This window comes from Dreissena polymorpha, chromosome 3 (genome assembly GCF_020536995.1).
Source record: "Dreissena polymorpha isolate Duluth1 chromosome 3, UMN_Dpol_1.0, whole genome shotgun sequence".
NCBI classification, from domain to species: Eukaryota; Metazoa; Mollusca; class Bivalvia; order Myida; family Dreissenidae; genus Dreissena; species Dreissena polymorpha.
The window spans coordinates 150173018-150197363 of record NC_068357.1 but is presented as its reverse complement, the minus strand read 5'-3'; the positions used below and the strand labels follow the sequence as shown (position 1 = coordinate 150197363).

At 34.1% G+C, this 24346-nt stretch overlaps 1 protein-coding gene and 1 long non-coding RNA gene across 3 annotated transcripts; one reads left to right on the top strand and one right to left on the bottom strand.

Annotated features, from left to right (window-relative positions):
• Positions 1 to 3800: 3800 nt before the first annotated feature.
• On the bottom strand, positions 3801 to 19083 carry LOC127871966 (uncharacterized). Of its 2 annotated transcripts, none has more exons than XR_008045656.1 (4): positions 18299 to 19083; positions 17803 to 18249; positions 5043 to 5391; positions 3801 to 4512 (listed from the first exon to the last, which is right to left on the bottom strand). It is a non-coding gene; the product is annotated as an uncharacterized LOC127871966 (long non-coding RNA). The 2 variants fall into 2 exon arrangements; XR_008045657.1 differs by having other exon boundaries at positions 3801 to 4487.
• LOC127871965 (testicular haploid expressed gene protein-like) lies at positions 5145 to 22465 on the top strand. The gene is made up of 5 exons (XM_052415264.1): positions 5145 to 5218; positions 5303 to 5372; positions 15888 to 15952; positions 17836 to 17902; positions 21751 to 22465. Exons 1-5 carry the CDS (start codon positions 5200 to 5202, stop codon positions 22295 to 22297), a joined length of 768 nt encoding a protein of 255 aa, XP_052271224.1. The 5' UTR covers positions 5145 to 5199; the 3' UTR covers positions 22298 to 22465.
• The last annotated feature ends 1881 nt before the right edge of the window (positions 22466 to 24346 follow it).

Sequence of the window (24346 nt, the reverse complement as noted above, 5' to 3'; positions counted from 1 at the left end):
ACTCCTATGAGTAGATTCGACTTGGTTGATTCCAAGAATTGGATATGGTTCACTACTATAAACGTCATAATATACACGGAATTTGCAATTACCCGTATTTCCACTGACATGAAACACGAACAGAAGGGCATGATTTGCTTTCGTTGCGGTATTAACGTTTAATTACATACGATTTACATATTGACGCGTTGGCAGTTGTTGATATTTGTGAATTTTCAAATAGTCGATGGAATACTTTCTAAAAGATCACAATCCACAAATCCTTCATTTGCATCAACTGCAACGTTGTTGCGGATATATAACTAAGAGCTAGTGTGGCGGCGAGTCATTTACACATTATTTTGGCACATGTTCAAAATGGACGAACTGCGAGATAAATGAAAAGTTGAATATTTGAAAAAAAATCATATATTCACATACTGTCGATGTACTGTGTTGTCGAACATGCGGCTCATAAATTCAGTTGCGCTTCTCACGTAGACGAACAGCGCTAACTTAAAAAAATAATATCGCTGAGTCAAAACTAAATCGACGGAAATTGTATCTACATATATATGAATAACTTCTTACCAGCTTTTGTTATTCGAGTAATATAATAGGTGGCACTTTTGTAATTGTTCATTTATACTTGCGTCGTTTTCTTTAAAGATATGGAGCCAATATCTCCATGAACTATTAGGTCAATCATTATTTCAGTTACACGTGCATGTTCTCCTACCGAGCTATTATTAAATCACTCATGCATACAGCAATCCAAGTTTAAATCATTATTTTTGTTTGCACTACGAAGTGTTTCAGTCCGTTCAGAGCAACATGGATTGTATAATCTGATTGATTTAAAGGTGTGCATTGCTTTTTTTAAAACATCAAAAACAACAAAAGAGACACACAAAAAAAGAATCATACAAATAAACAAAAAAATCGTCCGTTATTTCAAAATCAGTAAAGAGTCAATGAAAATCCTTTGTTTAGTCAATACAATTCGCCAGGGTTCGTTGGTATTTATTAATCGTTATCATGGCAACAGATTTTGCAATAATAAATCCGTTGATATCGGATAGTTTTATCGATCTAAGACCCCCATTGTGAGTTTCCCGCCAAAACGTGCCTGACTAAGCCCCCTATTGAAGGCTATGAATACAGATTATATTAGAAATATGCTGAGTATTTGGCATTGGCGAATTTTCTTAATAAGTTGTGGGCGATTGAAACTTGATTACATGCAAAGTTTTTACACTAATCTGTCTGTTTTGTTGAGTCGAGAAGGTGTAATATTTTTGCGGACTCCTACGTTATTGTTTACCTGTACACAATTTATTATATTATATAGCCATGTGTAGAATGTCTTTTTAGGAATGGGAAAATACAGGTGTTACTATCAAATTTCACGCCGACTGATTGCTTATGTTTGTACATGTATTATCATTCAATGTTACGTATTAATAATCGTTTAAAATGACAGCACATTACAATAACTACACCTTCTAGTATCCGATGTAAATATATAGCGCACAATACGATACGTTTAGCAACGAATGTTGGTCAAAGTAGAATAAATACTTCTTGTTAGCGTAAAGCTAGATTTTTGGCAAGCATTTCTTGTAATCGATATCAGTGAAAACACGGTGTAGTCTTTAAACTAATCCTTTTTGCGATTTTAATCCGTGGAGGGAGATTTTGCACGGCACCGTTTGATTCAATAAAACCTTACTTCATCAATCAAGTTAAATGCCTAAGTCACATCAAAGTCTGAACAATCCAGTCACACATCTTCTCATTTCCGGATCGTCCCGAAAACGCTCATGAATAAATACTAAACGCTCAGAAATGTCGGTTACCGGACATAGTCGAGCAGGATTCAATGCCAGGTCCCGAAAGTATGTGAGTTTGGTTAGTGGTCACCTTACCGGACATGTGGGGTTTACCACGGATAATCTGACTTCCATCCACAATACAAAACCTCACCACAATTAAGCATATATTTCAGTATAATTTTAAATGAACCGGAAGGAAAAAATCGGGACGCGGTCCGGATATATGCCATCTTTTGAATACAAATCAAATTTCAAAACCTAAATCTTAATACGCGCGACTTTTTTTTGTAATTGTAACGGGAAGTAAATCGTTCCGAACAAAACAGTCCATGTTACAGAGTTGTTGTTCGTGGCAGCAGCGCAATCGGTCATTTTTTGGTGTATTTTCTAAAAGTTCATGGATTTTTCGTCCTTGTGGTGACATCATCATCATCATCATCACCATCGTCGTCGTAGTTGTCATCGTTTATCTTCATCGTCGTCATCTTCGTCGTCACCATCCTTCTTCTTCACCTCATTATCATTTGTGACTTTTGTGTAACAAGTAGCACAATAATACGCGTGTATGAACATCAGTATTACCCAGTATTTCACAATACAAATAAAAACTGCGAGGGTTGAAATTGTCAAACCATGGGAAAGTCTGATTTTGATGTTATCGCACGTACATCCAGTTTCACTTTCGGTATCCATTTACAGGAAATGGCAACTGCTATGCATGCATTTTATACAAAATACAATATTCCGTTTTCTCATGAATTTCGTTTGAAATGTAATTTAAATGCAATAATTTATTTTAAACCATAAATTGAAGTTGATAGATAAACATTAATATACAACTATACACCATGTTTTAGTAAACTAAGATGGTTCAATATAATCCGCTAATCTTTTATAATTGTTCAATCAAAATATGTCATCAAATACCGATAATATTAATAACTGATCAAGGAAACGTCGTGCAACGTATTTACATGGGTACTACAAGTAATTATGTGATTAATTACCTAAACCAACGCATCTTAAGTATGCATTGCATTTCTCAAAGATACATGCGATATGTAGGCGCAAAGTATTCAAGGTTACAAAAGTAGTTAACCGATATAAAACAACCGAAAAAATCTAGGTATCTAACCGCAGCTAACCACAAAACAGAGATAACAATTCAACCACGCACCTTTTTTATAACGATTTTACCTCGCATTCTTTTCATATATAGAAACATAAAATGTGAATGAATACCAATGCATCAGGTATTTCAGAAAAGAGCGGGCTTGGTAAACCAAAGGGACAATCCTCCTCCTGAATTATATAATTTCGCTTGTCTGGTATTGAGGCTATTGTTTTATCACAGCATAAACGCGTTAAACCCCATATTTGGCTTTATATTTGCATATAAATTATGAAGAGAAAGAATATATAAGCCAGTTTACTAATTGTCTGTTTACACGTCACTAATTGTTGGTGTCTGGGTAGATTTTACTTGAATAACGTTTTTTTTTTCTCTATTTAATTGAAACTAAAAAGCGACAAACTGGTGATCTTGAAATTCTCCAGACGACGGAAAATGGAGCACGCTATAGAGTACTGATATTAGGAGTTAAAGTGACTAGAAACTTGTGATAATTAAATCGCTTGATGTTCACAATACAATTAATTATCGCAATACATGTATTAATAAGCATATGGCAGGCTAGATGTAAATCTTATCAAACTAACTCTAATAAAGACCCACATAAACACACATTTGCTTCATAAGGTGCGACATTTCCGTTGGCACGTGTTTTGCAATAAGAATAATGAAACGTCACGAGGTTCGAAGCTAGCTGCACAACGCTCGCTAGCATGTGTAGAAATACGTGCAACATTTCTCGCCACTGCCGCAATGGATCTCTGTCCATTATCATTTTTTTCCGGCTTAAACCATTCTATAAAACCATCCTTTCCGTGCGTAGCTGTGTAACATTATTGGACTCAAAGCAGGAGTACGAAAAATGAAATCGTATACCGCTATGTACATCTACATGTATAGTATACCTTTTTATTTTCTGTATATACCTTGCTCATTAACGCACCCATTTCAGTGAACTTTACAAATTGTTTTTATTCTTTTGTTATTGTTTCTTTGATTTAATATTATTACTAGTGCACATTTATTATGTTGTATGTTGTCATGGTTTATTCACAAGCGATGAAAGGTGTATTGGCCTAAACATTTGAGTGCTGATAATTAATCCATTACATGAAGGATATTTGTGATGTATTATATGCATTACTTTATAGGGACTTGCAACGCATAATTATGGTATTGCTTAAAAATTCAATTTACAAATCGTTAATGTCAATCACAGGTTTATCAAGTAAAAGTTTTTTTTCTAAATTTAAGTTCACGTGAATGACGTGTGGTAATCAAGGTTTTGCGTACGCCCTTCAATGTCTGCTAAACTGGTACATCTGCGGGCACCCTTCAATGTCTGCTAAACTGGTACATCTGCGGGCACCCTTCAATGTCTGCTAAACTGGTACATCTGCGGGCAGTGTCGAATTAAGAACCGTGGAGGCCCATAGGTAGTGATAGTGTTTGGGCCCATGCCTCAGGTCCTTAGTCCGCTTATAGCCTACTAAAACGCCAGTGTCCAGTAGATTTCAAAGTCTGTGCCTCCAATGGAACATCTATAAAAACGAAATCAACCGCAAGCTGCAAAACAATACGGTTTTGCCAATCATAAATGATTATCACTGGGTAAGACAGTGTGAAGCCTTTAATCAGAACATTAAAAATAAAAAAAATGGCGTTGTCAAGTCATTAAATTAGGATAAGTAGCTAGGTAAGTTACTAAACTTTTTTTTTCCGTTACGATCACATCGAGCCGTTAAAAGTCGCGGACCCATAGGCAAATGTCAACTCTGCCCAATTTGTAATCCGGGACTGTCCGTGGGCTAAGAGGATTAATACTAACTTCAATTAAAATCACTAAACATTATTAATGTTTAAGTATCTAAAAAGTATCCATCAATTAGAACAAATATATATGCGCAATGTTAAAATTTTACAACGACCCATGTTGAGTGTTACAACGTTTGGGGTCACAAAAACTGAACGGGTCTCTATATGTACAGTTCTACATAGTTCTGTGTCACTTGCTTTAAGAGACAATTAATTGTATGCATCAAATCACTGAAAATATGCAACATTAAATGCATAACATGTAACAAAAAATCTGTTACCTTCGCATATCTTTTTCATTTCTACTAAATTTATTGGAGGACAATTTTGATTTTCAAATTTCCCGCCTCCGTGTTGCAATCAAGGGAGGTTATCAAGGCAAGTAATCGAAAGCGTCCATGGCTACGGTTGATATGTGCGCGCGTCGCAGTTCTAAAAATGTCCGCCGCAGTGGAAGGTAAGTTTTACTTTCTCTGTTTATTACCATTTATATAAATAAATAATTGACGCGATACCGTTAAATCTCCACCCTCTGTTCCAGAACAAAGTAACCGAAGAATAGATGTGTTGTCGCGGCCGAAACAGGTCCCGCCTGGATTTCTAGAGGACCGGTAAGTAAAAGCGACCGAACTGAAAGTAGAATTGCCATTTAGTTTACATTTTAGTGGGTGGAGAACGGTACAATGACATGTTAGTCAAAGCTGATACTCCTTTTATTATCCCGCACTACTTACAGGCATTAATTTATCGTTGCATTGTATTTAAAGGTAATGTGATGAGATAATTACTTTAAATAAAGAAATTTGCTTCATTCTGTTATGCAGCATTATTTTTCAGAAAACTGGGGAAACATACAATCAGTCAACCAGTTTAGAATCACCCGGCAAAAAACGTTAATTCTTTTGACCACAATAATTATTTCTTTCGGGATTTAGTGTTAATGTGAGAAGATGTAAAAATAAAGGGTAAAATTTATTTTGTATGATAACAGGTTAGGCCAGACGGCATATGCAGTTTTTTGGTCAAAAATAGCCAATTAAAGTTCACCCTTTGGAAAATTATTAAAAATCATTCAATTTACAGAACTAGTATTTCAAAACATTGTCATGGCATTTGTTTTCAATCAGCAAAAAGTTTATTTGAAAATAATAAAGCCTTCTATATCCATATGCACATTTCAAAACAAAAATTAACTCATTCAATCAGTTCCGGTTAACTTTTTGCTGCATTTATCCCCCCTGTAAGCATAATACTAAAGCTTTCTTGCTAAAACTTTGTTAATTTATTCCTTTACCTAATGTATACCTTAGACACTTATCATTTTGGTTTTATTGGGACATTATGGAAGATTGAAAACAAATTAATCAGAACTGCTGATTATCTGTAACTGCATGGTTGACAAACTGTACTTTGGATTGAAGTTTTGTCGACTAAAACAGCCCCCGGGGGCTTCACTAGGAGTGTACTGTACATGATATATTATCACTCTTTGTTGCCCTTCTTTGATAATTATTGCATGTCTTTTCATATTACCCACAAAAAATATCAAGCCCCAATTATATACATGTATAAAAAAAATCCCTGGAAATCTTCTCTTCAGAAGCAAATAAGAAATAAATAATCAATTAAAGAAACATTCTCGCTGTGTATATACTCCTGAAATAGCCGCCGGTGACTATTATAGTACTATATATTTTATAAGGTACAAGAATATGGACAGTTATGACAAATATGCATGGACCAAAAAGCATTATAGATTTAATAGTATATAATTAGTAGTATTAATTGTGAATAAATTCTATTCACATTACCCATTCACTGACCTATTTCACCGATCTTTCTATATGGATGTATATGAAAATAATGAATAAAATGTTAATATTGCACAAAAAACCCTTACTCAAAATTAATAAATATTTAGTGCCATATTTTTCAGTGAAGTCTAACTACTCACTATATGCCTTGGATAATAAAAATGTATATGATAACAACATGGCGGGAGTTGAGCGAATATTTTCAAAAGAGATTCGAAAAAAGAGATCATTTTGAAGTGTTATAAATGAAGGATTTCACATTAAGGAACTAAACATGAAGCAAATGAAAAAATCCTTTAAACAAAACTCTCAAAATCTTACAAACCTATGATCAAAGGACATTTGTATGGGTAATTTAATTTAATTTACTCAATATAATGATTAGTTTATAGATAAGTTATAATTGATTTAAAGTCATCATTACTCTTCTCATGTTCATGTGAATAATTGTCGAACTATGTTTTTCTCTAACAATGATTAATTGGTATCTATTGATTTTGATCGGTAAAACATTTACCTCTATTGTATGGTAGTCATAATGTAATAAATGGAAGTCAATACTGGCGTACATTCATTCATTTGAAATTTGATAGGTGATTCATTTTAAATTAAGTATATTTACAATTCTTTTATTTCTGCAAAGCATATACTTAAAAAAAGAATTGTAAATATTGTAAGACAGAAGCAATTAACTTTAGTTTATAATTCTTTTTACATTGTTATTTTGTTCTTGAAGATGTGGTAAAATTTGTCTTTTATTATATGTGATTGATACTTTGGTGGTTTTTAGCCTGCCTATATATAAAAGAGAAAAACATTACTATTTGTTCAATTTATGTGGACTTGTCCTGTATTTTGGTAGGATTAAGAAGATATTCAGATAATAGTTCCTTTTAATCTGTAATAAAACTCTTAAATGTACACAGGGGTTTTATTTCAATACCCTACACTATTACTACATAGTAAAATTGTAAATCTAAAAGACAGATATAATTCTAGACCAGATTTGTGTACAATAATAGTATTATGCATGTATAGCTCAGTTGGTCCATTAATTGTCTTCAATTGTAAGGAGAATGATATATAATTGACTGCTCCTGGGCATATTGCAATTTATGAGGTATTTTTGTAAGCTTTGCTGTAGTTTTTAAGGGAATATCAGTGATTTAAAGGGACTGTCAACCACGAAATTACGAAAAAAGAAAAGTTCTAAAATACCGTATTTTTTACAATTTTTAGTTTATATTGATTAAAATATCACGACTGGTATATTACATTACTTGAAAAAAGTTCATATTTCAGTATATTTGGTAATAAAATTTCGCTATGTGAAATCGAAAGTACGTCGCGAAAATAGGTGACATAACGATATACACACTATAAATAACGCTAGCAGATTGATCATTTTCTATATTAGATATATACAATTCACTAGGCATGTACAATTAGCTTTCCTGGGTTTACCACGTGACGATGATGATCAATCTACTGGCGTTATTTATAGTTAACTGGTAGTTACCTGGTAGACATACCCAGTAAAATTTATTACCAAATATACTGAAAATATGAAAACTTAACAACTTTTTTCAAGTAATGTAAAATACCAGTCGTGATATTTCATCAATATAAACTAATAATTGTAAAAAAAATACGGTATTTTACAACTTCTTTTCTACGTCGTCGTGGTTGACAGTCCTTTTAAAATTGGTTATTCACATTTTGTTCCCCACTCATAAAGAGTAATACGTTTAGGATACATCGTGGGCTATCATAGCCAAAATTATGACATGTCTATGATAAATCTTGAGCAATCATAGCCAAAATTATGACATGTCTATAATAAATCTTGAGCAATCATAGCCGAAATTATGACATGTCTATGATAATCTTGAGCAATCAAAGGCAAAATTATGACATGTCCAAAGCAAATAATCTTGGCCAATCAAAGCCAAAATTCTGACATGTCCAGGAAAAGTTTTGGGCAATCAAAGCCAAAATCATGACATGTCCTGGATACATTTTGTACAATTGTAGCCAAAATAATGACATATCTAGGATAAAACTCGGGCAATTGTGACCAAATGTGTGACATGTTCAGGATAAAACTCGGGCAATTGTGACCAAATGTGTGACATGTTCAGGATAAAACTCGGACAATTGTGACCAAATGTGTGACATGTTCAGAATAAATCTTGCGTAATTGTGGCAATGTCACTGAGGTTTAAAGCTCCTTGGTAAATATTGATAATTAATGCACGAGTTTTGAAGCATAAAATATTGTTTGAAGTGATCTTATGTTCACGCAATCAAGTACTTATGTTTTAGAAGTGAGTTTATGCAAGATAACAAGATATTGCACGCATGGTTTTAAATGGATTAGTTTGTGTTTGAAAACCTCTGACAAGGATTGATATATAAAAAAAGAGATCCCTGATAATTTACAGTGAATATAAGTTTGTTTTAATTTGCTTACTGAGATTAGGTTTTACGACCTTTTTCTTGCAATTGTCAATAGAGACTGATTATGTGGAGTTATTGCTGCCAATATGAGTTACAGGATTTATTTTACCCTTTGCATGCTGGGAAATTTGTCCTCCGATGTATAGCATCTTATTTTCACAACTTTGCATAGAGACATATATTACGTTATGTTGAGATTTTTAAACGTTTTGTTTCTGATGATAGTCCTATTAATGTGGTCAGCCATTATAATTATAAGTATCATAAAAACTCAGTCATAAGTCTATCCGCTAATAAATCGGCTGGGTAAAGATTGGACGAAATTTGAAAACTTTGTGTATGATCACTCCATGCAGTTGGTTAAAAGAAAATATAAGAACAGAAAAATGAAATTTTGCGTTTGTGTTTTATGGCTATGAAGCCCAAAAGTTCTAAATTAATTATCCTGTGTATTATAAAAATCAGGTTTAGAAAAGCACTTACTATCAGTCAAACCATTAAAATAAGTAAGTCATTAAAATGCTTCAAATGAGATTTTATTATTCACGGGAATTCACACACTATGGCATGTATGAATGAAACTGCCTTATAAGCCAATAGTATAATTTAAAACAAATTTAAGAAGAAAAAAGTCACAACGTATGATGGACAATATTCAGTAACATATTGGAGGTCAGTGTTTTTTTTTCATTCAAAATCAGGTCCGGTAATCGGCCCCATACCCAATGGAAAAAAGTATATATTTTTCCCAAATGGGATCTAAAAATTCCCAATGGAAGGTTTCCACAAAAAACATTTTTTTTTAGATCTCAATATTTTTTTCATCTATCCATATAAAATCAACCATAGTAAATATAATACTGAAAACACATGTATTCTCAATGTTGAAGCATTTTTAAGCAAAAAAACAACATCACTAATTTCCCAACTTTAGTAAAAATGCCGCAAATTTTCCCAATCAAATGGGATCCGGCCCCATTCCCAAAATGGTGAAAAAACACTGGAGGTTCAATCTGACGTATCTGTGCAACATTTCTATAATTAGCATACACATGTACAACAGTTCCACAATTAACCTTGGTAAATAATACATATCCGTTGGTAAGTGATATTCTAAACTGGAACAGAAATGTTCCTTACAACTCAGTTCGATCATTTAGAGAGCTTTGTGTTCCATGATTTTTCTTTGTCTCTGTTTAGTCAATCAATAGGCGTTAATAGATGAGAATCGTTACTCTAAATGGTGCATGAAATAATATTATAATACCCGTTTAGCCAATTAAGCAGAATCGTTTCACAGATATTGATAAGTAATAGCACATGGTGATATTTTATACAAGCATTCATGGCTGTTTTTAATCAATGACAAAGAATATTGTCAGTAGGCATTGCTTATAAAGTGGTCATTAAAATCTATTGCTGTTTGTTATCTAACAGATAATCCCGGTTGAACTTCTATTGATTTAAATGTAACACTTTAAAGCAGTGTAGGCGATGCGGAGACCCTTAGTGCATATTTGTCAGTTTTTTTTAAGACTTTTGATTTATTTAAGATTTAAGATTTATTAATGGGCTGTGTATGTTGTCAGTGCACGAAGAAATAAAATACCATACTATGCTAATGCAAATATATTTTGTTGTTTTGTTGCAATGAGAATCAGGATAATGTTTTTGATTTGCTTTCATTTTTTTATGGCTAAAAATTACCCTATTTAAGATCAGTGAATATTTAACTTTTTAAAAGTTTGTCTTTTGGCATGGAACCCAAAACAGCTTTTCATTATTTAACTTGTTATAAGTAGCAAAAGCCAAAACAAGCATTTGCTAGAAAAATCTCTAATTGGCTTCTTAAATTTCTGAAAATTTCTGAGGCCTTTAAAACTTGAATATAGTAAGAAAGGTCTTTGATTAAATTTAACTTTCTGAGGGACTACTCATGAGTAAAAATACATATCTAAGTGGTAAAGGATGAAAATAAAGCACTCATATGATAGTTACATAATTAGCTTTAAAGTCTGCATACTGTGGGATGTTTAAAACAATTGAAGCAGAGATATTCAGATAAGCCCATTATCGTCCATGCCTATTTAGGAACAATTAAGTCGACTGTGGGAATGGTGTCTCCTGAGTCAGGCTTTATGTCCCAAACTATAGAACAACTACCCATTACATAAAACATTGCCAGTCAGTGTTATTCTGTTATGCAAAGCATTGTCTAGTGATATGCTTGTCATATGATTATTTTTTTCTTTTGTTTTATTATTTATTAGCTAACGAGACAAAATAACTATGCAAAATTGATTTTATATGTGTAGTGTACAAAAAATAGAGTGACTTTTGAGCAAAGTGGATAGAGGCATACGTTGTTTTTTGGGTGAGACTGCAAAAAGTAAACTTGATTGGCTTTAATATCTTGATGAGTAAGAAGTGATGTCAATTCTGTGGAAAACAGAACATACTTTGGTAATGTTTGCTTCAGCTTACACAGACTGGTCTGATTGGTGCTGTAAATGATAGACTGAAATTTCTAATATTGTGTTAACATAAATATTTACTTTGGTTTTGTTTATATTTGTTGTAAAATTGAATATGAATACATATAACTTAATATTAAGCAAACTTATGAAATTGATTGCCAATATGGCAGTAATATGATCATAATTTGTGTAAGATACTAGAGCAAAAATTAGAAGAGAAAAGTGAAACAACAATTAAGTTGACACATCAAAACAGCGAAAATGATGGCTGGTCGTCAATATCAGATAGAGCGCATGGTAAAACACTACTGCGGGTCAGGAATGACCCTAGATCAGCTGGGGAAAGCACAAAGCAGGTAAAAAATGAAGGTTTAATGGGAGACTGTTTTATTTGCCAGACACTTTTATTGGAGATACCATAGTTTCTCGCTAAAGCCTTTATTTTGTTTAGTTGTTAGAGAGACTAGACTGTCCAATATGAGAAGTGATTTTTAGCTCCACTGGCCAGAGGCCAGCGGGGCTTATGTCATGGTCCTTTGTCCGTCGTGGGTGCGTGGGTGCGTCCGTCCGTGCGTTAACTTTTTTGGAGGTGTGAAGTCGTTTGCCGGTATGCATGTTTTGATAATAGCCCAGCTACACAAAACTTGACAGGTGACGCAAATTGCTTGATAATCACAACCCCAATCTTGACAAGACGTATGAAAACGTGTAAACAAACACAACATCAATTTTATTAACACATTTGAAAAGCAAGAAAAATAATAATAAATATATAGGGAAAGACCTTGCCGACATATTATTGTAAATCGACAAGTGCCCCAAAATAAATTGTGTAACCCTAGTACAGTAGGGTATAATATTGTGGGAAAAAGTTAAAATAAAATGGCTTCCTTGTTTTTCATTTTCTTCTTCAAATTTATTTGATTTCAATGCTCTGTATGTACCTGAAAAAGATAGAAAATATTAATGTTAACTTTATAACGTTTGTCCATCTATATTCAGATCGTAAATATAACACAATTATTAACATAGTTACAGATAAACAACAGGGAACAGAATGATGCTAGTTATCGTAGCTGGGTAACTGACAGGAAAAAATGTCTTGGCATGGCTGTAGTTGTGCATAACGCGCATCAAGTTTTTAAAATTAAATTTGGGGGTAAAAATGTGCGCCTTATACACAACCTTTTACGGTAAACATCTTCTCCTAAAGTGCTGGTCCAATTCTGATGAAATTTCTCAGGAATGTTACTTGGGTGAACCTCTTTCAAATTTGTTCAAATTATGCCCCTGGGGTCAAATTTGATCCCCTCGGAGGTCACAAATTGAAAATTTGCTTATTTAAGGCCTATTTTGTGAAAACTTATAAAATCTTCTTGTCCATAACCATTGGGCCTAGGGTTATCAAATTGGGTATGTAGAGACATCTGATAGTCCTCTACCAAATTTCTTCAAATTATGCCCCTGGGGTCAAATTTGACCATGCCCCAGGGGTCACAAAATTGAACAAATGCTTATATAAAGCCTTTTTTGTGCAAACTTAAAAAATCTTCTTGTCCAAAAACCGTAGGGCCTAAGGCTACCATATTCGGTATGTAGTGACATCGAATAGTTCTCTAGTTCTTTTGTTCAAATTATGCCCCTAGGGTCAAATTTGACCCTGCCCCGGGGGTCACAAAAATGACCATATGCTTAATATATCCGCAACCCGCGAAATCTCTCCGCATTTTACACTAGTAGATTCTGCCTAAGCATTTTTAAAACGAGCGATATAATTGGCTGTCGTTTCCCAATCTTCCAATTAAAATCGGTTTCATAAAATGTGTTTGGTATTTCGTATGCAAATGGCGCCGTTGTGAAGCGAAAATTATGATCATTGAAATGACAAATATCAATCGAATTAACAACTGACATCATATAGTTTGATAGGAATAATTAAATGTGTTTGTCAACGAAAAAGACTACATTTTAGATACAAGAAACACATATTTTGTTTAGAAATGTGCTCAGTGAATTTGTGTCACAGAAACCAGTGTTTCTGTTTTCAAGTTGGGAGTTCAGTCTACTCGCGAAGTAAAACAATTTAGAAGAGGATCTTTCGAACATGGAAATAGACAAACATTATTTGATTTATGTGATAGTGGATCTGTGTATAATCAGATTCATATGCATATTCTGCTTTATTATGTTTGTTACGCTGTTCAGTTAATTGAAATAGCATTGAATTCAAGATGTGAAATGCAAGATATTGAAAGGTAAACAAATTATATATATTAATTTAACTCAGTTTAATACATCATTAACACAAGAAGAACACTCAAGCGTGTTTGTTTATATTTAGTCCATTAACCGTGTTTGTATATAACATTTTATTAAAAAAATTGTATTGTTTTGTTTGTTTTCACCAAATGGTTAGTATTATTCTTTTATGTTAACATTCTCAAAATGCTTTTTTTATTATAGGCCTTATTTTATCAAAAAAAATTTTTGAATGACATCATTTTATGATTTATAAACAGATTGCAAAAAATATTTGTTCAAGATAAACTTAACAACAAATTGTTACATTGAAATAAAGTGATTTTCATATTCAGTAGCACAAAAGTTAGGAGAATCCAACTTCAAAAAGATGAATCTATTAAAAGTATATTCTGCCGTGAACAATCCCCTTGTTTATAACATGACTGCCGCTAAGTCTATTACTAGCAACCTATCAGAGAATAGGTCAGATACCTTATTTCAATATATTGCAATCCTAGTATTTTTCAAAAACAAACATGACAGGTAACCAATGTCAGATGGAATAAGTAAAGGAAAGTTAGGTCAAGCTAACTGTTTGTCATGATATCTCTTTAAATCTCACGCCATATGCAAGTAGTGTTGCCATGATCGCAACATCTAGATGAATTATAATTCAATTTTTTGTCTCATAAACATTTACTTTGTTTAACAAACAACCTCTACAAAGTTATCATTCCTACTGCCTTTCGGCACCTCATGAACCTGAAAAACTCGTAACTTTATGTTTCCTCAGGCAAATATCTTCTTTGTACAATAAACAATTTCTTCACCACGTTAACAATCCTGCTACACTCACTAATGCCTCAAGAATGAAGTAAAGTTCAGGTGATCTACGTCATTAGGTATTTTGCATATGTCATGAACTATATAAGTAACAGAAACTTTGAAACCTACAAACACTTTTTGGAATTTTGGAAAAAGATTCATGATTGAATGAAGGAACTATCATTAATCTTGTAGAACATGCGTAGATTTGATCTTCAGCATCTAAAAATATGTGAAATAGAAAGAACGACAATATCTTTTGGAAAGATAAATGTACCTACGTTATAAGCAAAGGACCTGTGCGACAATTCCCGGACTTTTTAGTCTGTTTAGTTAACACCGTAGTAACGTTTTCCATAAATAAAAAATGCTCACCCTTCCAACTTTAAGCGCCCAGTGGGACGAGGGATAGAAAGAGAAAGTCACATGCTTGTGTACATTTCAACCCATGCGCATTGCACACTTTTTTCGCATAAAAAAAACAGTGGAGCGATACAGGGCCACCTATTCTTGTTTTACGTCCCTGCAAGAACTTTTGAAACCCTTCTAAGTATGAACAATCTCGTACCATATTTTGTGAAACGATTTACTTATTTGCTTTGCTGATAACGCTCAATCTTTAATAGCTTTTATCAATCTCAACATGTAGGTCATAAAGGGAGCAATTTTGGCTGTTACACATTTTGGCCGAATTATTGCCCAAGAATGTAAATAAGCAGGAGTCTGTGAGCCCTTGGCACCGAAAATGTGCGGCTTTTAAAAATAAAAGAAAACCTCTTTTGACTCCATGCAAGAAAGAACTGAAAAAACAACAGGGGGCAACTAAGGTCAACATTTTATTTTGTTATCCTTGGCACTTTGACAGATGTTTTCCTCCTAAAGAAGGTAAATATATGAGTTGGAAATAAATATGAAAAGACAAACAGCAAGGGTAAGACATATTGCCTGTGGGTAAACCTGAGTTTTGTTGGCAATTCATCTCGTCAGTGAGATTCGGGAGTTTATTGAAAAATGAGCCTTGATCTGGGAAAACGGTGTTTAATGCATGTGCATATTAGTCTGCGCAGTCCGCACATGTTGATCAGGGACGACACTTTCTGCCTTAACTGGTTTAAAGCTAAGAAGAGACTTCCTTTGAACAAAAACTACTATAAAAGTGGAAAGTGTCATGCCTGATTAGCCTGTGCATACTGCACAGGTTATTCTGGTATGACACTTTTCACACATACATTAAGCCCCTTTTTCCTAGAGCTCAGCTCAACTGTAGTTATAAATCAGTTATGAGTGTGACATACTTATCTATTTTCAGACGGTCAGTGTACTGGGTAGACTATGTCCCACCGCGGCCCGGACCGGACAACACCACACAGATCAGTGAGTGCTCTATCTCAAATTGATACAGATATATGTTTGTTTTTGTGATTGATTATCAAACACGTTTTAAACTGTGCATTTTAGTATTTGATAGCCAAGTCGACAAAGAATTAGAGCTCTAGATTTCAGGTGGTTTTTCAATGTCTATAATGGTAATATAACACAGTAATATTATTATTATACATTTTTTTAAAGATATACACAATTTTATGAGTTTTTCCACTAATAGGGTAAATATTAATTGCTTAATTTTTGAGGTTTGGCTTGAAAACGGGTACATTTTTCTTTATTTGTTTAGATAATACAAGTCATAATTTGATGTCATTTACAAATAATTCTTTGAAAATTGGTTCCTTTAAACCTTCTATGTTTCAAACAAATCCATATAAAATTATGTTCTTAATGTGGCATTGTTCGTCTGACACATGATTAAACATTGTGGATGTTGAATATAAGCTTGTTTGAATGGTTATTGGGTTTCATTGAGGATTAACTACTTACGTGGGTTTTCAATTCAAACATGCCAATTTGCTTTGGTTTTAATCAAGATTTTGCGAGACACTGCCGTGATCAAATACCATTAATATTTTGTAATCCGGATGTGTCAACAGGGTATTTGCAATGAAATAAAACCTATCTGATGGAATAATTAATTTGAATGAATAGCATTGCAAATATTTGTATAACATCAAAATATCAGTTTTGATGGGGAAAAATGTTACGAAATCTATTGATCATTTCGAAACGTGCTGATCTAGTAGTTTTTACAAATTTTTATTTTAATCTTTCGCCTCTTGTAACATTGTATTTGAATGAAAAATCTGCATTGAATTTCACAGCATCTTAGTTGTTATAAGATGCTGATAACAAGATTACATTGTATAGTATAATTTTACAAATATTGTAAGATACAATAATTTTTGTCAACGGCACATAACAAATTGTCTCAAAATTTTGGTATTTAAAAAGGCTACAACATATTCTTAATGATTAACTTAGTCTTAAATTAAAAAACACAATACAAATTTGAATCTAATTTTTTAAAATCACCCCTTCCTTTCGAATTTAATTTGTCATTTTTCAAAATATATAATATCTTTGTTGTTAAAACCTTTTATGTGTGTCGGATAAATCAGCCATGTAATTCCCCACAGGTAATAAATAAAAAAAATAAACCATGCTTAATGTAATTGTATTTATACCTCAAAATTTGATTATGTTTATCCGTTCAGAAAGTGGAGCATTGACTCAGTGCCAAAGTAGTAAATAGTTTTCTCTGACTTTTTTTGTTGATGTTGAATATTAAGTCAATTGCTAGGATAAAACAGCAGGTTGTTATAAGTTGCAACGGTTGGTTAAACAGTCTTGATTGACAAATAGCATATTGTTAATTGTATGAAAACGACAATATAACAGATTTTAACAATCAAACATTGTAATAAATCTGTTATTTAACAATTAACAGATTTTAAAGACATGTATACACTCTCAACAGTGGGACAGGCCACAACATGTGCAGGTGTTTATATGTCCCCGGTTCGAATGATCGGGGATATTTTGTTTTTGGCCTGTCTGTCTGTCTGTCCGTCTGTCATTCCGTCATTCTGTCACTCTGTCATTCTGTCCCAAAACTTTAACCTTACAGTAAAGTTTTGCAATAACTTTTGAAATATTGAACATAGCAACTTGATATTTGGCATGCATGTGTATCTCATGGAGCTGCACATTTTGAGTGGTGAAAGGTCAAGGTCAAGGTGATCCTTCAAGGTCACAGGTAAAAAAATAAGTGGCGCATTAGGAGGCATTGTGTTTCTGACAAACACATCTCTTGTTTTTTTTAAATCCCTTACCATATTGTGCATTTTGTGAGTGTATGTTTCCAGTTGCCACACAGAGGGTCCAACAGTTGGCCCAGCACAGAGCCCCACACCCCAGCTGGAAAGGGGACAGGTGAGTAATCATGGCAACCAAGGAGTTCAGCGTAGCTTATTGATATCGCAACCAAGACTTTCACATATTGCTAACAAGCAAAGTACTGTTAAATTGGCAATGAAGACTTTCACAAATTGCATCCAGGCCAAGTTCCGTTGAATTGGCAATGAAGACTTTCACATATCACTCTCAGGCAAAGTTCTGTTGGATTGGCAATAAAGGCTTTCAAGTATCCAGGCCAAGTTTTGCTGAATTGGCAATGAAGACTTTCACATGTTGCTCCAAGGCCAAGTTCTGTTGAATTCTCAATAAAGACTTTTACATATCGCGACTAGGCAAAGTTCTGTTGATTTGGCAATCAAAACCTTCACATGTTGCTCCAAGGCCAAGTTCTGTTGAATTGACAATCAAGACTTTCACATATCGCTTCTAAGCAAAGTTCTGTTGAATTGACAATCAAGACTTTCACATATCGCTACTAGGCAAAGTTCTGTTGAATTGGCAATCAAAACTTTCACATATTGCTACTAGGCCAAGTTCTGTTGAATTGGCAATAAAGACTTTCACATATCGCTACTAGGCAAAGTTCTGTTGAATTGGCAATCAAGACTTTCACATATTGCTACCAGGCAAAGTTCTGTTGAATTGACAATCAAGACTTTCACATATCGCTTCTAAGCAAAGTTCTGTTGAATTGGCAATCAAAACTTTCACATATCGCTACTAGGCAAAGTTCTGTTGAATTCGCAATCAAAACTTTTACATATCGCTTCAAAGCAAAGTTCTGTTGAATTGGCAATCAAGACTTACACATATCGCTACTAGGCAAAGTTCTGTTGAATTGGCAATGAAGACTTACACATATCGCTACTAGGCAAAGTTCTGTTGAATTGGCAATCAAAACTTCTTCATATGTCTACTAGGTAAAGTTCTGTTGAATTGGCAATCAAAACTTACACATATCGCTACTAGGCAAAGTTCTGTTAAATTGGCAATCAAAACTTTCACATATTGCTTACAGGCAAAGTTCTGTTGTATTGGTAATCAAGACTTACACATATCGCTACTAGGCAAAGTTCTGTTAAATTGGCGATCAAAACTTTCACATATTGCTTACAGGCAAAGTTCTGTTGTATTGGTAATCAAGACTTACACATATCGCTACTAGGCAAAGTTCTGTTGAATTGGCAATCAAGACTTTCACATATGTGACATAATGTCTACTAGGCAAAGTTCTGTTGAATTGGCAATCAAGACTTACACATATCGCTACTAGGCAAAGTTCTGTTGAATTGGCAATCAAGACTTTTACATATCGCTACTAGGCAAAGTTCTGTTGAATTGGTAATCAAGACTTACACATATCGCTACTAGGCAAAGTTCTGTTGAATTGGCAATCAAGACTTTTACATATGTCTCCTAGGCAATTTTCTGTTGAATTGGCAATCAAGACTTTCACATATCGCTACTAGGCAATGTTCTGTAGAATTGGCAATAAAGACTTTAACATATTGCTCCCAGCCCAAGACTATTGCTATTGCAAGAAATACTTGCAGAGATTACCACAAGGGTAATGACTTTTGATATTTGAACTGTGATTTTCGGATATTGTTGCTAAGGCCAGGACTTTGGCTAAGACAGCCAAGACTTTCAGAGATTACCACAAGGGTAATGACTGTTAATATTTCAACTGTGACTTTTTGATATTGCTGATAAGGCCAGAACTATTGCTAAGGCAACCAAGACTTTAAGAGATTTTCCTGAGGGTCATGACTGTTTCTATAGCAACCAATACTTTCACATATATTTCCAGGCCCTTGGCAGTTTTTTTGCTGACCAATACAGTTGTATACAATGTATATCTCTTTGGCCCTTGACTAAGAATGTTCTTACATTTAAACACTGTCTGTTATAGTACTGTATATGTTATGCCTAGTACTGTTAAGTGGTTTTGGTTCGATTTGGCTGGTCTGGGTTTAATAACTACAGAAGTCTCCTTTAAAATTTGATTAAGGTTTTGTTACCTTAATTTAATCTTAAAGACTGGGTTAAGGCAGCCAATAAAAGTAAATGGATAAGTCACTTTTATCTACATGTATGATAAATAACACAGTCTGTATATCTAGCAATCTATTTAGATTATACCTTTAGCAGATTTCAATATTAGTATCAACATATGATAATTTGTGCTGTTTATTGTGCCATTTTTATGTACACTTTCCTAGTAGGTAAATATTTATTGCCATTATTTTTAGACCATTACCTGTCAAAGTAAGTAAAGAAGCTCTTACTCGCGAATCCACAGAATATTTTGCCCGACTGAGCGCCCAGCGCATTTTGTCACCCAATTTCTTTTTGCCTCGAATCCTCCCGATTCCTGTCACACCAGAAGCTCTACGTGTCAAGCCTTCTGCTATCATTGAAAACCTTTCTCAGCCGAGATTTACCCATGAACAGGAAGTGGATCGTCGAAAGAAGTTCTTCACAAGTAAGGAAGATCTTCACCTAGTGAGCGACGCAGCGAAATACCCACTTGCAATAAACCCAAGACTTTTACGATTATCACAGCCAAAGGACACTCATGATGACTACCTGGAGGAGGTAGAGAATCCTGATCCGTTCCGGGTGTTTCCAGGGGCTTTGAAAGCTTCCCCAAGCGTTCGAGTACAGGGATTAGCTCGACCTCTGAGTCGATACAAGCACAAAATGGAGGACTTTGATCCGTTTGTTGTACCTCCTACGGCTCTAACTGTCAGATGCTCTCCCAGACTGAAGGTACTCTGTCAGCCTCTGCCTAGAAAAAACAGAGAAAAGAAGATAGACAAGAAAAAGACAAAACTATTCAAGATATAGGATTATTGCTTCGGGATGATGCACATTTCCAAAACAAATCATTGCACAGTTTTTAATTTTTGACTTTAACATTCAATAAATGTCGGTAATGAACAATGTCTTTATGCATCATAATGTCCTAAAAATGCATAACTGTAAAGAAGCTACCAGTATTCGTGTGATTATGATTGTGCAATTACACACCCCTTTACGTTTGATATATATTCATTTTGAGTACCGGTATACATGGGAATATTAATGATGGAAGTCTACCTTTTTGCATGTAGTTTAGTAGAATAGGTCATCACAAATTTCACCGTAGTTAGTTAGATGGGCACATCATTTGAACCATAGACTCATAGTTGATGCTCGCAGTAGTTCAACCCTTACCCATTCAGAAGCAAAGGGAAAATGGCCAAACAGCATTAAACCAGTCAGCCTGCAAGTAACTTGCAGTCTGTTCAGGTTTTATGCTGTTTATCAGTATCTATGGGTTGGTAATGAAGCCTTTAAAACTTGAATCTATTAAGAAAGGTCTTTAATTGAAGTTAACTTTCTAAGTGACTACAAATGCGTCCTAATACATATCTAAGTGGCAAAGGGTTAACACTCCTGGATGCCACTTTAGCTCACACAAGGGAAGTCACCATGTTTCTATTTGTTGACAACATTTTCACAGTTTTTTCAGCACATGGTTTCACCAGGAACTGGATCCAGTTAATAGATATTTACACTGTAATGTGTCTATTGAAGCCATAAGAGCCTACCAAATAGATTTGATAATTCTTGATAAATATGTCCTTGGCAAAAATCATCACAATACATTTACTAGTTTTAGTCTTAATAGTGAAGTCAATGCCATTAAAGAAAGAGATATTTGTTTTCAAATTTTAAACCATGGTTATTTTAAACCAACTGGTTTAATTTTGAACGACTTGTTCCCGGCAATCAATGGACAATATATTTAGATGTAGCTAGTCTGTAGTTAGCTGGGTTCAAGGGATTGCACTGACAATGTAAAAACTACATTTCAGAATCACGCCAGTGTGGGCAGTCTCAGAACAGGCAAAAAACGCCCCAACAACCGAGCGAATCCTTCAGTTGAGCCGACACAAGACCATCCATCTGGACCACAAACTGGAAAGATCGCCCTACATGACCGTCGCAGAGAGTGCGAAGAACGCGTCCCCTAGTCAACGTATAGAGCAGTTGGCTCTACCCAAACCTCGCCAGGACCGGTACGGCGTGTACGAGACGGAATGGGGACAGTACAATCCGGTACCAGAAACTGCACTGCGTTCAACCCACACGGAAAGAATCGAGACCCTGGCCATGGCAAAAAATTACCACAAAGACTTCAAGGATGAACGCCCTGTACAGTGGCTGGTGGAAAACTCTGCCCTCAACGCCATAGCAACGTTGCGTCTGCAGCAGCTAGCTCGACCGAGGAGTCGGACAATGATCAAAGATGATTACGATCCGTACAGAGTCTCGCCGTCTGCTAAACGGGCTCGCTGCACTCCCAGAGTTGAAGAGCTCTGTGTACCCCTGCCCAGGAAAATAAGAACAAAGAAAATTTAAATTTCTAATTTCTTAAATCAAAAGACGTTTAAGCATGATTTTTGGGGTAAAAATAAATATTATAGATAGATAGGTAAATTTTAAAATATTTGAACTTGTTAAACTGTTAAGTTTGAATTCTTGTTTTGAGAAATTGGGGTTTAAAATATATAGCTAGACACTGCTTTAGTGATTGTTGGTTTTTTGTTTACATTGTTTTTGTTTGTTTAGTTTTTTAATCTCGTCAAAAATTGAGTATTCTTTACTGGAATCAGTCCCAAATAGGTACAAAAGTTATTAAGGATAGATTGTAGTGATTCTAACCAATATTCCTGTGATATGGCTGCGACTGCATTCAAATGATATTTTTATTTTATTTTAATGATTCCCAGATAGGAATGTTCTGTGATAAAGACACATGTGACCTTTTTGATTCTGTTTTGCTCTTCTGGTCATATGGGTGGGTGGGGTGTAATTGTTGGACGCTAAAATATTTTGCACACGTTATTTGGTAATAGGTGACACAATAAGCAAGCACTTATGAAAGCTACACTGTTTTCCTGCATCTGATGTTGACACAGTCAACATAGTTTTCTTCGATCTCAAGCGGTAAAAAATGGATTTTAAAGTGTTTTGGTAAAAGGGCGCACACGAACTTGCTGTGTTGTTTGTTTGATGTTGGTAATTTTGATAAATCTTTTATTTTTTAATTCCCAGTGAAATACCAACTTCTACATGCTTATAAATGCTATCTCTACTGATTATCTACATTTGTTTCTATGATATCTTCAATAATTTTTTTTTCCAAATTACATACTTGATTGAAATTCTACAAATTCAATCAACTCTTTGTAGACTTTATTTCCTTGTTTTTAACGCTTGTTGTTTTTCCAAGTCATTATGAATTGAAATTCTAGTAGTGGATGTCTTGTTTTAGTTGCTCATATCTCTAATCAGCATTGTTTTCAGATATTGTTCAAAGCATTCAAATTGCACTGTACATATTTAAATGTATTCACTCCCATTCCATTGATATACAATCGTTACAGAAATAGTGTAGATTTTTTAGAAAGAAAAGCAAATTATCGTAAGTAAGATAGGTCAGTATTTTATGTGTAAGTTGTAATGCAAATGAAAATCCTCCAAAGAATCTGTGCATTGTGTTACATTCATATAGTTTACATATATTCTTTGTGCCTGCACTTGTAATTGTTATTAAACAAATCAGAAATATAAAAGTATATTAGCTAGCTATTTAAGGAAAAATTAGGGAGTATTACATGACTGATGTTCGGAAGTGTTGTATCGCACAAGATTTCATTGGGAGGGTGTCATCGTTTATTAGATAATGTAATATTACAGTGACTGCTATGCTATACCTGTTGAACAAACATGGAAATTTGTTAGAATATTAGACGCAAATAACATTAGTTAGAAATAATATAACATATATACTAATGCTTACAGATATTTTTATACAAGAAAAATGTTAAATAATGGTGCTGTTATTCTCGAGATTTTCTCGACCGTTTTAGAAAATTTATAAAATTTCTGCATACGATAATGTGGGTGTGTTTTATTGTTTGTTGTCCACGTGCAATACATGTCATATTTATAGACGTTTTTCACAGTGTGGTTTGTGCACTTAAATCAGTATTAAATGTAAACACTCAAAACATTGACAGTATTGTTTGTATCATATTGTGCAGTTTTTCATACTGTTTGTCAGTATTCTTGTATTTTATCACTTGTACGTATTTTGTATTTTTCTTGTCATGTTCTGCATTCATCCAATTTCTTTTTCACCAGGCCAAATTATGAGTCACAGTTTTCTGTCAGTTTGAATGTTTGATACAGGCAGTTTTGTATTTAATAATACATTTAACAATGCCCATTTAATTATTTTTGACAATATTTTTCATAGTCAGTGTTTTATGTCCAACAAACAAATAATACATCCTTAACTTGTAAAAAAGCTACAAAAGGTTTTTGTTGTGAAATAGATATGACGTCCGCTTTGCAAACTGGAGGTTAGCAGTTCGATTTTTGGGGGAGCGTCTAAATGATCTT